At 44.8% G+C, this 14757-nt stretch overlaps 1 protein-coding gene across 2 annotated transcripts in view; it reads left to right on the plus strand.

Moving 5' to 3' along the window:
* Positions 1-14757, plus strand: part of LOC143480295 (formin) — a 58160-nt gene that overhangs the window by 14362 nt on the left and 29041 nt on the right. The window contains exons 1-5 of one of the 2 annotated variants that reach the window (XM_076977877.1): positions 292-2971; positions 3350-3470; positions 4719-4780; positions 7555-8387; positions 10201-10342. In XM_076977877.1, the coding sequence (XP_076833992.1) occupies positions 1133-2971; positions 3350-3470; positions 4719-4780; positions 7555-8387; positions 10201-10342 (2997 nt within the window). In that variant the 5' untranslated portion in view covers positions 292-1132. Of the gene's footprint in view, positions 1-291; positions 2972-3349; positions 3471-4718; positions 4781-7554; positions 8388-10200; positions 10343-14757 lie in introns of those variants that run through there. The other variant, XM_076977878.1, reaches the window with a different exon arrangement.

The raw sequence follows: 14757 nt of genomic DNA on the forward strand, positions 1-14757 counted from the left end.
TCGCTCTGGATAAGAGCGTCTGCTAAATGCCGTAAATGTAAATGTAAATGTAAATCACTGACTGTCACTGTGGCACGGTAGAGAGGCGTGGCCTGCATAACTTACAGGGGTCTTACAGCTGGTGGTATGCATGGTGTGAAGCAACACCTGACCACTAAGGAGATTAGCAACAAAGGAGTGAGTAAGAGAGAGAGAGAGAGAGACGGGCAGTAAGAAAGAGACACAGGGGGAGAGAGAGAGAGTGAGAGAGAGAGAGAGAGAGAGAGAGAGAGAGAGAGACGGGCAGTAAGAAAGAGACACAGGGGGAGAGAGAGAGAGTGAGAGAGAGAGAGAGGAAAAGGAAAAGGGAGAGAGGGAGAGGGCGGTTCTTCCTGACGCCATTATGAGGAAGTCTGTTGAAGTAATAGGACACCTGCTGCTGAAGTTCCTACCCAGGGAGTAGCTAAGCAAAAGCAATAGAGCAAGACGCAGGAACCTAGGTGAAGCAGTGTGACACACTCCACAATCTGCCGGGGAGACGTTCTGTGGGGGACGGACACACATACGCTACACAGGAAGGAGACGGTGCACCGGAAAGTTAACTTAACCTTTATAACCTCTGAAGACAACGCTGGGGATATTTCTAAACCTTTCCAAACATTTCTGCCTGCTTCAAACCTGGAGTGAGGTTTGCCCTCGCTGTGTTTTATTGCACATGTTTTACGTTTTTATTTAAAAAGGCACATTTTGTATCCCAAAATGGTTGATGTAGCCAGGATTGTCAGAAGAATCTCACCAAACTTTACGGCACTGGAATAATATTTTACTGGAAGAGCCAAAATCTCACTGTGGAAAAGAGTAAATGTTTTGGTTTGAGAAGAGAACAGCTTTCCTTGCCAGAAAGAAGAAGATAAGAGTCTTTAATGGAGCTATAACTGAAACACTCCTGGAGCTTGTTAGAGGAAAGTGGAGATTTACCTTCAACAAAAAGGCTTTTGTTTCCTCAACAAAATGAAAGGGGAGTGCATACAGGTGGGAGCAGGGGTAAACACTGGAGTTTTCATGACCAAACACACGGGAGAGATTTGCTAGGTTCACCTGGTGAGCTGTATGTTACGTTTATTAGGAGAAAACTATTAAATGATTTATAATCATGGAAAGTATTATCACTGATCCAGACTCTCAGGGGGAAAATTCGACCGGATCGTTCTTCAGTAAGATTGTATCCTCTACCGTGTTTTTGAGAGCAGACGCAGAGAGGCGAGCAGGGGAGAGTCCGCTGCTAAAGTCATTCCGAAGTCTGTCTGAAGAAGAGCCATATCTCCACCCTCCAGACGACGCTGATAACAGCCATGTTAGCACTGCTGAAACAGATTCTTCAGGAGCCATGCCTGACAATGATGTCAGCACTACCTTTGATGGAACAGAGGAATTACAGGAGGATGTGTCCTGCAAGGAGGAGGTTGTGCAAAACTCTCCGTTTCCATGTTGGAGAAGACCTTTTTCCACCTCCTCCCATGCCATGGCAGACCCGGATCTGGTGGTGCAAGTAACCAGAGTGGAGACCTACAGTGACACAGAGTCTGAAGAGGAAGATGGAGAAGATGCTCTAAGAGAGTCTGGGAAACTGAGTCCTTCTGAGAAATCGCTGCCACTTCACACAGAGGAAGAGACTATGGATTATAACTTAGATCAGCCGCCTCATGAGGATACAGGGAGCGATATGTCTAAGATGGACTTTAAACTGCCTGTCCTCACAACCAAAAGTGTTTCAAATAATTATCTCAAAGACATCTCTGTTGCAAAGTGGTTAAGGTTTGATAGAAGCCTTAAGAAGCAGGTGGACTCTTCTCCTCGCATATCAGACAATTCCAAGCAAGAGAGTCCTTCTAAGATTGCTTGGGAGAGTTCAGATCAAAGTGGTGGACATGACACAGCTGGAGATATGGACGCAGATGTTTCAGCTGCACAGGTTCCCACCTTGAGTGACCACACTCAACCAGCTACGCCTGAAGATTGTGGTGATCACAAAGAAGAGGTTTCTCCATCTGCAAATACTGAGGACCCTCTTTATGTACCTGCATCAGAATACACGTCACCAACAACCCCATCTCCAACCTCAAAACTAAAACCATTGCCGAGTGAAAATGCCTCAGACCCCTCGATGCTTTCAGAGGATCTCATTTCTCATCAAGAACAAGGTTGGAGAACACATGAACAGACTGCAAGTTCAGAATCCCTTGACTCCGCGGACGCTTTCTCTCCAGACTCAGCTTCTCGGCCAGGAGACAGCGTGACAAAGGACCTTTCAGGAACCAACCGTGATGTGTCGCCACTTGACTCCACGCCAAGTGTCGTCTCTCCTCCATCGCGAGGCAAAATGCAGACCTCCACGCCGTCCTCCAGCCCCTCCCCAAAACCACTCAGCTCCTCCACGGGCAGGGAGCCCTTCCAGCTGCCTGCCCTCTTCAGTGGACTACGAGTGCTCAAGAAGGGCGCAGTGGGCGAGGACAGGGAGACGGTGTCTGAGATCAAGCAAAGGGACACAGACCGAGCTCTGCTGAGCCTCAGACAGCACGTCCACAAAGCTAAGGTTAAGCAGCAGGCCACCAGCCACAAGAACAAAACCGAACCTAAAGATGCATCTGATCCAAAGAGCCGCTCATGGCGACTGTTAAATCTGGATGACAGCCGTGATGAGGAGCAACTAAATAAGGGGAAAAAGGACAACACAAACCATCTAACATCAGAGGAAGGGGTAGCAAATGATAATACAGAAAGCAGCGTGCCACTAAGTGAGAGTGGTAAAGACCCAGACACAGCACTGGATGGCTTCAAGATGTTTTTGAGCTTTAAGACTCCTAAGAAGGACCCTGCTGAAGGGTCAGTGGATATAGAGGCTGTCAAGAGGAAAATGAAGAATGAAAAAGATTTGCTTAAGTCTATCTTCGAGAGATCTCTAAGCAAAGCCCCTAGCATTGACAAGTCTACAGTATGTACTACAAATAAAGTTTAAAATAGTGTTACATTTTCTTAGAGCTGGCTTTAAAATTTGATTAAGTAATTTTTTTTGTTTCAGTCTAGCTGTATCCTTTGGTCTCTATAAGTCCTTTGCTGGAAATCTTGCATGTCCAGATAAAATGTGATTGATTTAGCTTTAAAGTTAAACAATTCTTGAAAATATATTCATTTATTCCCACATTCTTCTGGAATTTTGTTATTTTGTTATATAACATTCATAACAAAACAGCATGACCATGGTTAAACAATTCTTGGTCAAGATGTAGATTTGAATGTGGCTAAATCACATTAAAATAGACTGTGTTTTCCTCTCTGGATCTGATTCTCTTTTCCTCTTCTGTAATCCCAGTCTGAGATCATCTCCCCAACAGACAGTGAGGATCGGACCCCTGGGCGGCTTCAAGCAGTGTGGCCTCCACCTAAGGCTAAGGATGAGGAGGAGAAAGTCGGCTTGCGCTACACTGAAGCAGGTAGGAGATGGCCTACACTTGTGTGCCACAGAAACGCCTGTCCCCGGACAGAAATAGGCCCACAGAGCTCCCCACCCACTCTGTGCCTTTGATCTTACATCAGGCGTTCTTTCACAACGACACCTTAAATGCTAAACAAATTCTTAGGTGCTGTGAACAAGGGAAGTGACACTGGCTTTGTGGTGGAAACTAAAGCCAAATGGCTGGCAGTTTTTAAAATTTGTTTTACGCACTTTGAATCTTCTCAAGCAGCAGTCGGGCTGTTTGTGGTGTCTGTCTCCTGTAGTCAGAGGTAGTCTCCTGTAGTCCTGTAGAGCAGAGAAGCAGGGGCAGAACAGGCTAACACATTTCTCACTGTCAGCACTCCAGCACCCATACAGGACTCAGTCTTCACGCTGAATGGACCATGTGTCGTTTTCCTCACTGAGGATTTTTTGTTTCATTAAAAGAATGTGTGAAACACTGACATTTCGATCTCATTTTAGAACACTGTAAAGTGATCATTTTTGTTAGTTTTTCCCCATTTTAGTCAAAGTAGAAATTCAATAACAGTTTTACCTACACTGCAAGCGTGTTTTTGTTTAAAATACCAGGCCAGTCAATTCATTTATACAGTTTGGGAAAGCAGGGTTACTAATCAGACTTAATCTTGCATTTATTCAGTACCCTCATATTACATTTGCTTCGCATGCAAAGTTCAGAAGACCTCTATCTCCCCAAGTTTAATGTAGCTTCTCTTGGCCAGACTGCTTTAGGTGTAACGCCAGGAGTGTCTGAAAAGAAGGAGCAGTGGGACGAGTGTGGCAGACACACATCTTTACTGTCCATGGTGTGGTTTAGGGTGTGTGTGAGTTTGGGGGGTGTGCCGTTGGGGGTGGTTTAGGGCGTCTGTGAGGTTTGGTACCTCACAGCTGTACCTCGGTGTGGATTTTAGTGTATTCCCTGCTCAAACACCCATTTAATATGAAGAGCTTTGTATTCGCTTAGGAGCAGCTGTTTTATGAGCCCATGAGCTGTGATGGCTGAATGGGCAGAGGAGGCTGGTTTAGAAGTTGAGGGAACGCTCCAGTGACCAGGGTGGGGCTATTTCAAGACCACCTGAAAACCAAAGACTTCCACAGTGCTCTACAAGCCCTTCAAGACATACTATACAGCAAAGCTAGCACATACGGCTTCTGCTACAGCTCCTAGTACTGCCATCGTTTGACTTAAAAAATTAACTAACCAAGCATCCATTTACCTTCCCAGAACACCAGGCTGCTCTCCTTCAGCTGAAGAGGGAATGCAAAGAGGAGGTGGAAAAGATCCGTGTAAGTGTGCCACTCTGTTCTGTTATGAATCAAAGTGTGCAGTCAAAGTGCAGCAGTTCCATTTGCTCACACTAGATGTCAGTATAGACAAAGAAATCAAACAGCATGACCTGGTAAGGAATTTGCTACGTGTTTGTCCCCAATACAATAATATTACTGTGTGTGAGATAACAAAGAAAGCATTCAAACGTCAGATAAACATTACCTTGAAGCTTATAGTAAACAGAAAACAGTTATTAATGCCCAAGGCAAGACCAGCTTGCTGCTTGTTCAGTGCCAGATCACTTCAACCAGCTTCAGTGGCCATTATGAAGAATGACTCTTTTAAAATAAATAAATCAATAAATAAAGTTCCCCAGGAAATGGAGATGTTGTATAGTTTTTGAGCTGCTACTGACTGGCTGAATGGCTGACAGTGCCATTACAGTCTCTTGTTCTGCAGTCTTCTGAATGTGTGCAGGTCACAATTTACAGTGTCCGACTCTGTGTACGACTAATGTGTGAACTTGTCTTAAACTCTAATTGATTAGGGTTAGGGTTAAGGTTAAGGTTTGGTAACCTTGAGTTATGGTTAGGTGTAGAGTTACAGTTTGGGTTAGGGTTACACTTAGGGTTAGGTTTAGGTTTAGGGTAACAGTTTGGTTAGGTTTTAAGGTTAGGGTTAGGTTTATAGTTTGGTCATGGTTAGGGTTAGGTTTACGTGTAGTGTTTAGCCTGTACAGAGTCCAAAAAAATAATGAATCTTGAATCTCAAAAGTTTATTCCCAGGAAATGTTGCAGCTCACCTAGTCTTTTATTTACACGTACAGTGAGTGTAAATAAAGCTTCACACTGAAACTTTTGTGATACTTCCAACATTCATGGACAACATGAAAGCGCGAGAGCTTGTGGACAGGACATATTTAGTAGCAGCATTTTTTTGTCCTTTAAGAAGTGGCGAGTGCTGATGTGTGACCGCAGGCCGAGTGTGGTGCCCACCGACTGTGAGGGGGGGGCGGGGCGGAGGGGGGGGCCGTAACACTGTGATGGTTTCCATGTGGAGGCCGACCTCCTGCCAGCTCACCCTGTGAAATAAGATCACAGTTTACAAGCTGTGCACATCCCTGCAACACATCCATTAAAACCTGCGGTCGAAACTGTCCTATCCCGCAGGAAACCTTTCCTCGTATGTTTCTTTGCTTGATTTATTTGGCTGTGGTAGAGCGTTGGTTGGAAATGCTGTGGCATGCTAATTTGTCTGCTGATAGAAAGGGTGGACTTCACAGTGAAGGTGGCCAGGGTAGGCGCTCACAAGGCAATGCTGTCAACAGGTATCTTTAATGCTCTTCAACACACTTCTCAGGGCAGAGGACACGTCTGAATGGGTTTGGTGGTTTTTGATTTTCTCTTGGTTTGTTAGGTGGTTTGTTTGGGCATTCAGTTAAAACAGAAATGGACTCCCGGGGCTGGATTTGCAGACACAGATTAAGATGGATTAAATCTAGTTTAGTTTTGAATTTAATTAAATCTTTCATTAGAATCAGTATGTCTTCATCAAAAACCTTTTTAAACTGTCGCAACAATTAATCATCAATGTTGAACCTGTATATTGTCAAACTTTACTGGTTTATACTAAACTTCATATTGAAATAACTGCCTACTTCATGGAGTCATCAAGAATTCCATACATAGTTTAACGCTGACTTATCTTCACAGTTATAAGCCTATATAATATTAATTAAGCCATGAGTCCTTCCAAGAGTATTTAATTGTGTAGGCCATAATAAACCATTACAGTGGCATATGTTGCACATGACTTCTATTATATAATTTAGCCCAGTATAAAAAAATCAGTGATCCTGATGTTTCTCTTAGAATGAATAATGTTTCCTTATGCACCAATATACTGTTATTCGTCGTTACGCAACTGTGCTTTAGTGTCTTGTTTGACACAAGCAGATTCAATTTAAGCGAGAGCGGATGGAGATGTTTAGTGCTGACAAGTGGAATGATAAAGTATGGGAGAGGACATTAACGTGCCTCGCTCAGTGGCGTACGGACCACACTATAACCAGAACCATTTGGCTGGTGCGTTGCAAAATCCTTTTCGCCTCAGTGGCATCCTTCAGCATTTCTCAAAATAAAATAAAAAAACTTTTTGGCTGGATATGGTTAACTTTAACGTGATGTGGGTGGCTGTGACGGATTTTGTACATACATGAAGAGTTCAAAGGTCCAAGACGAAGAACTGTTTAAATATTAAATATTACATTTACTCAGACTTTTACTTAGTTGACAGTTGTTATTCAAGCATAATTCAAACCTAACAATATTGGAATATCCAGTTCAGGAAACATTTCTTTCATTTCTTTTACCAGTGTGCTCTCTTGAATTGTATTACATTCAAATGCTAACACGTGCTGCTAACACACCATGTTAATTGCTGACTGACAGCCCATACGGACTCAGTTAGTTTTCTCCTCCATTTTCGATACCTTTGCTGCTGCAGGAGCCTCAACTTTGAAGGATCTCTGTTGAAAAATATTTTCCAGCTGTTTGTAAGAATGTCAGAGGAGCTCAGAGAATTAGTTCAATGCCAAATTGTTCTTCTGAGTGCTGAAAAACATTCCAGCTGCAGTTAAACTGTGATGGTCTCGGGCGTTTGCACCCCACTGTGTGTCTTCCCTCTACCATAAGCACTAGAAGCAAGTGCTGGTTTCTTGAATGGAAAACATTGCTACTGCACCCTAAATTAAATATCTGTCATTTCCGCCCACATTCCCATACCCCTCCAGGCCAACTTCGAGTTGAGGGTCTTCGAGCTGCGTGGAGAGCACGCCGTGGGGGTGTCCCGCCTGGAGGGGGTCATCGCCGACCTGCAGCGGGAGTGGGTGCAGGGATCGCCACACCATCGGGGCGAGCTGCGTGAAGCCTGCGTCTCCACTGAAGATGACATACCCTACAAGACCTACCGCACCGTTTGCATCCAGACTGACCGCGAGTCCTTCATCAAAACACCGGACGGGGATGCCACCAAGACTGGCCCAACCCCTTCTCTCAGCCTTCCCAAAAAGCTCGACCTAGACTCGATTACACTGAGCCTGGGTGTGTCTCCGGGTGCTTCTCCGCCCCCACCTCCTCTGCCTGGCCAATCGCGTGGCTTACCAGTTCCACCCCAAGCCACGGCACCGCCCCCTCCACCCCCCTTACCTGGAGTTGGACCTGCTCCACCTCCTCCCCTCCCTGGAGCACCACCTCCTCCACCCCCTTTACCTGGCATGCCCCCTCCACCCCCACCCCCGCCCCTCCCTGGGGCACCACCACCTCCACCCCCTTTACCTGGCATGCCCCCTCCACCCCCACCCCCGCCCCTCCCTGGGGCACCACCTCCTCCACCCCCTTTACCTGGCATGCCCCCTCCACCCCCGCCCCTCCCTGGAGCTCCGCCCCCTCCACCTGGAATGTATGGGGTTCCCCCTCCACCTCCACCTATGCCAGGATGTGGGCCCCCACCCCCTCCGCTCGGCTTTGGGCTGGCCGTGGAGAAAGCCCCCCGCAAGCCAGCGGTAGAGCCTGCCTGTCCAATGAGGCCCCTCTACTGGACTAGGATTCAGATTCAAGATACCAAGTAAGCACACTTGACTATTTCAGAGTTATAGAGCATCCCTGCACTTGAGTTCGACTGGGCATGAAGACACACACACACATACACACACACATACACACACCTACCAGTGTGGATATAGCTCCCCTTGCCTGAGGCCAGCGGTTCTACGAGAAATGAAGTGTGAGCCGCTTGTTCTAAAGTGCCTGTGGTTTATACAGCTGGAGAGTTTGGAGTGTTAGCCCAGGAGCTTTATGGTCCTGCCGCACTGTAAGGGGGATTAGGAAAGGATGTACAGTGGTGCCTCATGGTCCTCGTTCACTCCAGGAGGTCAATGAGGTTCTCAGCATAGCTGTCAGTGCCACTGTAAAGGGTTCGATCTAACTGACACCGCAAGGCCAAAGGTCAGGGAAGCCACATCAGCATAATCCATTTAAATCAGGTTTTTGCATTTACTATATCTACATTATCTTCTAATTAGATTGGTAATATAGTAATGGATTCGAAATAGTGATAACTCCATAACTTAATGAATTTATTTTGTTATAGTGATAAGAGTTTTACTGGAGTAATATTATATACTATTATTTACTGTGTCTCAGAATGTATCCCTCGGGTGGAAAATGAAGAAATATGTTCATACTGGCTGGTCTCCATCAAAACACTTTCAGATTTATTGAACCCACTGCCTGTACTGGGTTCTGTGGCAACGGCAGTAAGTCCCATTAGAGCAATTTAAACCACACGTCTAAATGTCAAGGAAACAAGTGCCCCTCTCATCTATTTGTTTCCTTTCATCGAGAGCAACATGGTTAGCAACAAGGCCCCAAATGTTTTATATTAGACTCACTTGACCTTAATCGAATCACTGGCAACTCAATTGATTCTTGTGGTGTTCCATCTGTGACAACTGCTGAACACTCTTCAGTGATTCGGAGAAACCATGCTGCCAAAGTTAATGTCTGGTTAACGTCTTGGCTGCTCATTATGTTTGGTAATTTATGCTCCAAGTTTGACTTAAGACATTGCAAGAGGTCAGAGATTCAGGCGCTTGAAGTCTTTTTTTAAGTATTGGTATGGTTTTTCATGGAGATGGGTATACCGGCACCTGCTGCAGTATATTTCAAGCCCAGTAAGGTTTGTATTTGTGCAAGTGTATCACATGTTTATGCAGATTTAGAGAAAGCAGTCTTGATAACAAGATGATCACGAGATGAGGAAGGACGAACCTCTCAGACGTGACCCATGTGAAGGGCAAGCTGGCGTTGACCCGAATCCCACCCCTTTTGTGTGGGGATGTGTGTGAGCAGATTTCAAAGCTGCCTGGAGTATCTTCTCCCCTTTAAGAGGAATGGAAAATGAGTTGGACTCCCCACCTTTCAGACAGGCGGCCTGTTTGTATCATCCGTGTTACTCAGCAACAGGCGAAATCAAACACCTCTCGTCCTTAATGACGCAGCTGCTTTTGGATAAGAGAGCTGGGAGAAGACGAAAGCAGTGTTTCTGGAAGAACACTCCAGTTTCTCCGAAGCACCAGGGACACGTTCCACATTTTGCTCACCACTATTATCGTTTAGGACCTTGTCTTCATAGATTTATTTTCGACAAAAAGTTTCTCACCTCGCTTCAGAAAGTGCAAATAAACGTCTGGAGTAGCTGTGGTAAACATTAAGAAATAGAAAAGTGTTGTTTACAGCAGGAAGAGAACAGAGTGTCTTGGTATGTCTATTCTGGCATGTGTAATGCCCTCTCTCACTAGCCGTTGTTCTAATGTACCCTAAATAATCACATGCTCCCTTCATTTTACACTGGCAGAATTGTTGTGTCTCTTTTCCAGTAATAACATGCTTTGGGGATCTTTGGAGGAGCCAGATATCGTTGACACAAAGGAATTCGAGGAGCTTTTCTCCAAAGCCTCACTGCAGACCAAGAAAAAGCCTCTCTCTGACACCTATGAGAAGAAGGCCAAAGCTAAAAAGGTATGTCTCATCCTCTCACTGCCACACATCTGCGCCAAATTAGGAGCTCAACATCTTCACTTTCATCATCCAATAGCGCGTCATTGGTCCAAGGACTCCTGCATCTACTCCACCACCTCAAATCCCCTGTTGTGACAGCATGCTTATGAATGCCTTGTGGTGCCTGTAATTCAAGAATTGGACACCTGAATATGTAGACTATGTGCATGAATAGTCTAGTCATATTGGACATGGAATCGCTGTAGTATCGATAGAAGAGTACTTCATTGCTACCACTAGAGGGCATTTGAGGCACACTATAGCTCATAGTTCTGCAACTTCTCGTGTCTTTTAGGTTCATTTGGGTAGATCCTGCCGTTTTGCATTTTGTGCACAAGGACAAATGCATTACAGTTTAAAGAAAAGTTTCACCAAACAAACATGTATCATGTCTGGGCAGTTCTGTGATTCTTCTGATTGTGTCTGTGAAGTATGCTTGTAAAGTGTGCTTCTGAAGTGTGCTGACAAAGTGTGCTAATGAATGTATCTGTGAGGTGTGCTTCTGAAGTGTACATGTGAAGTGTGCTTCTGAATGTGTCTGTAAAATGTGCTTCTGAATGTGTCTGAGAAATGCTTCTGAATGTGTCTGTGAAGTGTCCTCCTGAATGTGTCTGTGAAGTGTACTTCTGAATGTGTCTGTGAAGTGTCCTCCTGAATGTGTCTGTGAAGTGTACTTCTGAATGTGTCTATGAAGTGTGCTTCTGAATGTGTCTGTGAAGTGTACTTCTGAATGTGTCTATGAAGTGTGCTTCTGAATGTGTCTGTAAAGTGTAGGCTACTTCTGAATGTGTCTATGAAGTGTGCTTCTGAATGTGTCTGTGAAGTGTACTTCTGAATGTGTCTATGAAGTGTGCTTCTGAATGTGTCTGTAAAGTGTAGGCTACTTCTGAATGTATCTGTGAAGTGTGCTTCTGTATCACAGGACAGGCTGTACTAAGGGTGGTAATCTCACATTAAGGTGTGATAATCTAGAATCAAGTCCCTGTCTGTGTAACTACATGTACACAACATACAATTGAGTTACACTCTTGTTAATACCTGTCATAAAAAGATATGTCTACAAGATATGACTACAATGAAACAGGATTTCCCTCTGTGCTAAACACCTCCTGGATGCAGCTGGAATAATGGTTTGTGAATCTGTTGAACTGTTGAACCATGTAAACCTTAGTTACCAAAGTTATATTCAAATGTATTTTTATTTTTGTAAGGCTCAGTTGTCACAAAGCAGCTTTACATAAATCAACTTTACAGGTTCAGTATCCCAGAATCACATTACTTTCCCTTGAAATAAGGAGCTGCAGTCTCTCCATTGAGCTACTAGTTGTGGGGTACCGACATTGACAGGAATGTCCCACATAAGTCAAGTCAGCACTTTGGTGTGGCGTCCAGGCAGTTCAGAAGGCAGATCCTGGCCTAAGTGCCCCTGTCTAGCCCTGCTTCAATCCATATACAGGCCCTCTTTGATCAATCAGCTAGGGCACAGAGTCCCCAGGGTGCAGGCGGCTGGTCACTTGGGCCTATGAGGTGGCCTTATCTGATCTGATTTCAGATGGCCAAGACAGAATGCTTGCCAGCTGTCTGCCGTTTCAGGTCTCCCCAAACTGCAGTGCTAGCACTTGGGCATTCTGTAGCCTTCTTACCACAGATTTAGTGTATTGTGAGTTCTGTGTATATTGGAACAGCTTTGTAAAATTAGGAGCGCTTCATGTTTCAGTATCTTTAGTCTTTAGTTTGGCTCTTGCGTATATTGTCTGTAGTTGAGTCGTTTCAGAGGACCTCATTGCACATGTTCATATATGTGTGAATGTATGTGTGTATGAGAGAGAGACAGAGAGAGAGAAATATAGGACATGAAGACTAGTGGTGATACCATTGTTAAGTTTCTGTACTATGTCCAGTAAAAGTAAAAGACAGCTGGACATTGGCACAGGCGTCTTGGCAAAGCAAGACAATTTCCAGAAGGTCACTTAAACAAAAGTGTTTATATCTCCATCTTTATTTTTGTTTGTTTATACTTTAAGGTGTGAACTTTTTATTGAATCATCTTTCCGAGAACTTCTGCTCTCTTACCAGAGGTCAGGGGATTTTGGACAGATGAATGGAGGAATTCTTTCTGAGGAAGGGGGGGTAGCAGAACAAGCCAGCCAGCCAGCCAGCCAGACAGACAGACAGACAGATGTGGCCTGTTGCCAATTTCCCTGCAATGGCCATCCTTACAATGCAATATGGGAGCAACCCGATAAACCAATAGAGGCCCTGTGATAGTGGTCAGGTGCACCTGGGGTGGATCAATGGGGGAGCTGTGGGGTACAGTGGTGCCCCCCCCTCCCCTCCCATGTCAGCCAGTGGAGAGTGATGACAGTGTGGTGGGTGTGTGGGTGGGGCTAATCTCACATGCGTGTGGGTGGGGGGTAATCTCACATGCGGCTCTTTTCAAAGTGCTGCCAGATTCGGTCTGGCTCTAATGCCCTGGGGACATGGCTCTTTCGGCAGAGGTGAGGAAATGATCGGAGTCTGTAGGCGCTTGGGGAAAGTGTGTGTGTTTGGATCTACGCAGCCATTATGGAGACTAGGCGTCTGCCATTGTGTCTTGCTAAGTTTCGCCACCCATGCTGCTGAGGATGTAGTCATCTCATTGGCCAGATATACTTCATCCTTAGACCATCAGGTTTGTGGGCAGGTTCTGCAGTGCATCCAAATCTTCAAATCTCTCAGAGTGTTTAAAGCAGAGATCATACCAACTCTGCCCAACTAAATAAGGTAGCGGGGGGGTGGGGGGTTAATTTGTATCATGTGTCCTGATGCACACTATGTGCACTCAGGGGACCTTCCCTCTGCTTCCTGATTATCATATGAAAGAAGAGGACATGACATGGGGAGAGTGAACGGACCCACCGTCATCTCAATCAGCCCACTGGACCAAGTCTAATTACAAGCATGTGGCTTTGCTCAGGGGATGTGCAGCACGGGCTTTGATGGGGACCCAGTGCCCAGGCCGGCTCGTTCCCCCCTGCTAGCGCTCAGTAGAAGCGCCACATCTCCGCATTGTTGAAGATTATGAGATAAATTACACATCGTTAAAGAAGAATGTGTGCTGCTTCCTAGCGGCCCAGCCTGCGCCCACGTCTTCCACCCACTCACAGGGCCGTAGTACGTAGCCCAAACGCATAAACATCACACAGCAATTTCAGTCGCCAGATGAATCACATTTAATACGCCATTTGTACAGCGGTAATACCGCTCAAACAAACTGACATTTTAATTGGTCCTGACTCAGAAGTTCTGGAAAGACTTACGGGCACTAGCACCTCTTGTTTATTGAGCGACTATTCAGGATGGCGCGTGACGCCCAAGACGGTGTTCGGGACATGCAGTGTGCACAGACCTGGGTCCCGTAATTCTCCACACATAAATTCTACTAGAGGGTTTTTTTTTTGGCAATTTGGTGTGTTTGCAGGAAGAATTCGGGCCTTGAGATTAGCCAAATCATGTTGTGAAAGGAATTAACTTGATACTTATTAACAATATAGACAAGGGCAAGAATTAATTTGCCTCAATGGTGGGACATTCACGCAGTGTCTTCTGTAAGTATAAGAATATGGAGGTCAAAAATTCAAAATTTCTCCAAATCTAAAAATAATTACTGTAAGTAATGAGTGTGAGATTTATTTCTGGATACTTATTTACTTACTTACTAAACAGTATTTTTGTTTGATGGATTTCATGTTAGATGTTCTAACATTCTATTCTATAAATGTCCTCATCTAGAAATGCTGCATTTTATCATCACTAAATCTAAGTATCTAAATCTAAATGTAAGTATATCATCAGTAAGATTTACTTACATTATATTTCGCACTTAATTGTGCGATGTCTGAATTGAAATGCCAGTTAGAATGGATTCATTTCATTTTACAACCACATAGGAACTGATCAGGAACTATATATTTTTTTCCATTCTTCATGCTGCAATTACTTTGCCTTCATCTCTCCTGACAATAAAATCTAAACAAGATAACTCTTCAAACTCTTTTTGTTGTTGTTGCTGTTACCTTTTAGATATTGACTTTAAAATAGTTACTGACTGTAGGCCTAGTTGTTTTTCTGGCCAGTGCACACCACTAAGATGACATAAGATAACAATAAGATTACATTTTCCCCCATTCACCCGTGTGTCCTGTTTCTACAGAACCACCCATCCCATCAGTGCTACTCTGATACCATATCTGTAGCCAACCCGTTAGCCCTGCTAGGCACTTGCGCTAATTGGTGCACTGTATAACTTTTAAGGCTGGTTAGCTTTAACATGGTAGTTCATTAGAGGTGTTGAGGCTGTGCCTCTCTCGTAGTGTCTGTGGAACTGGAGGCCAGCG

The sequence above is a fragment of the Brachyhypopomus gauderio genome, chromosome 17 (assembly GCF_052324685.1).
Source record: "Brachyhypopomus gauderio isolate BG-103 chromosome 17, BGAUD_0.2, whole genome shotgun sequence".
NCBI lineage: Eukaryota > Metazoa > Chordata > Actinopteri > Gymnotiformes > Hypopomidae > Brachyhypopomus > Brachyhypopomus gauderio.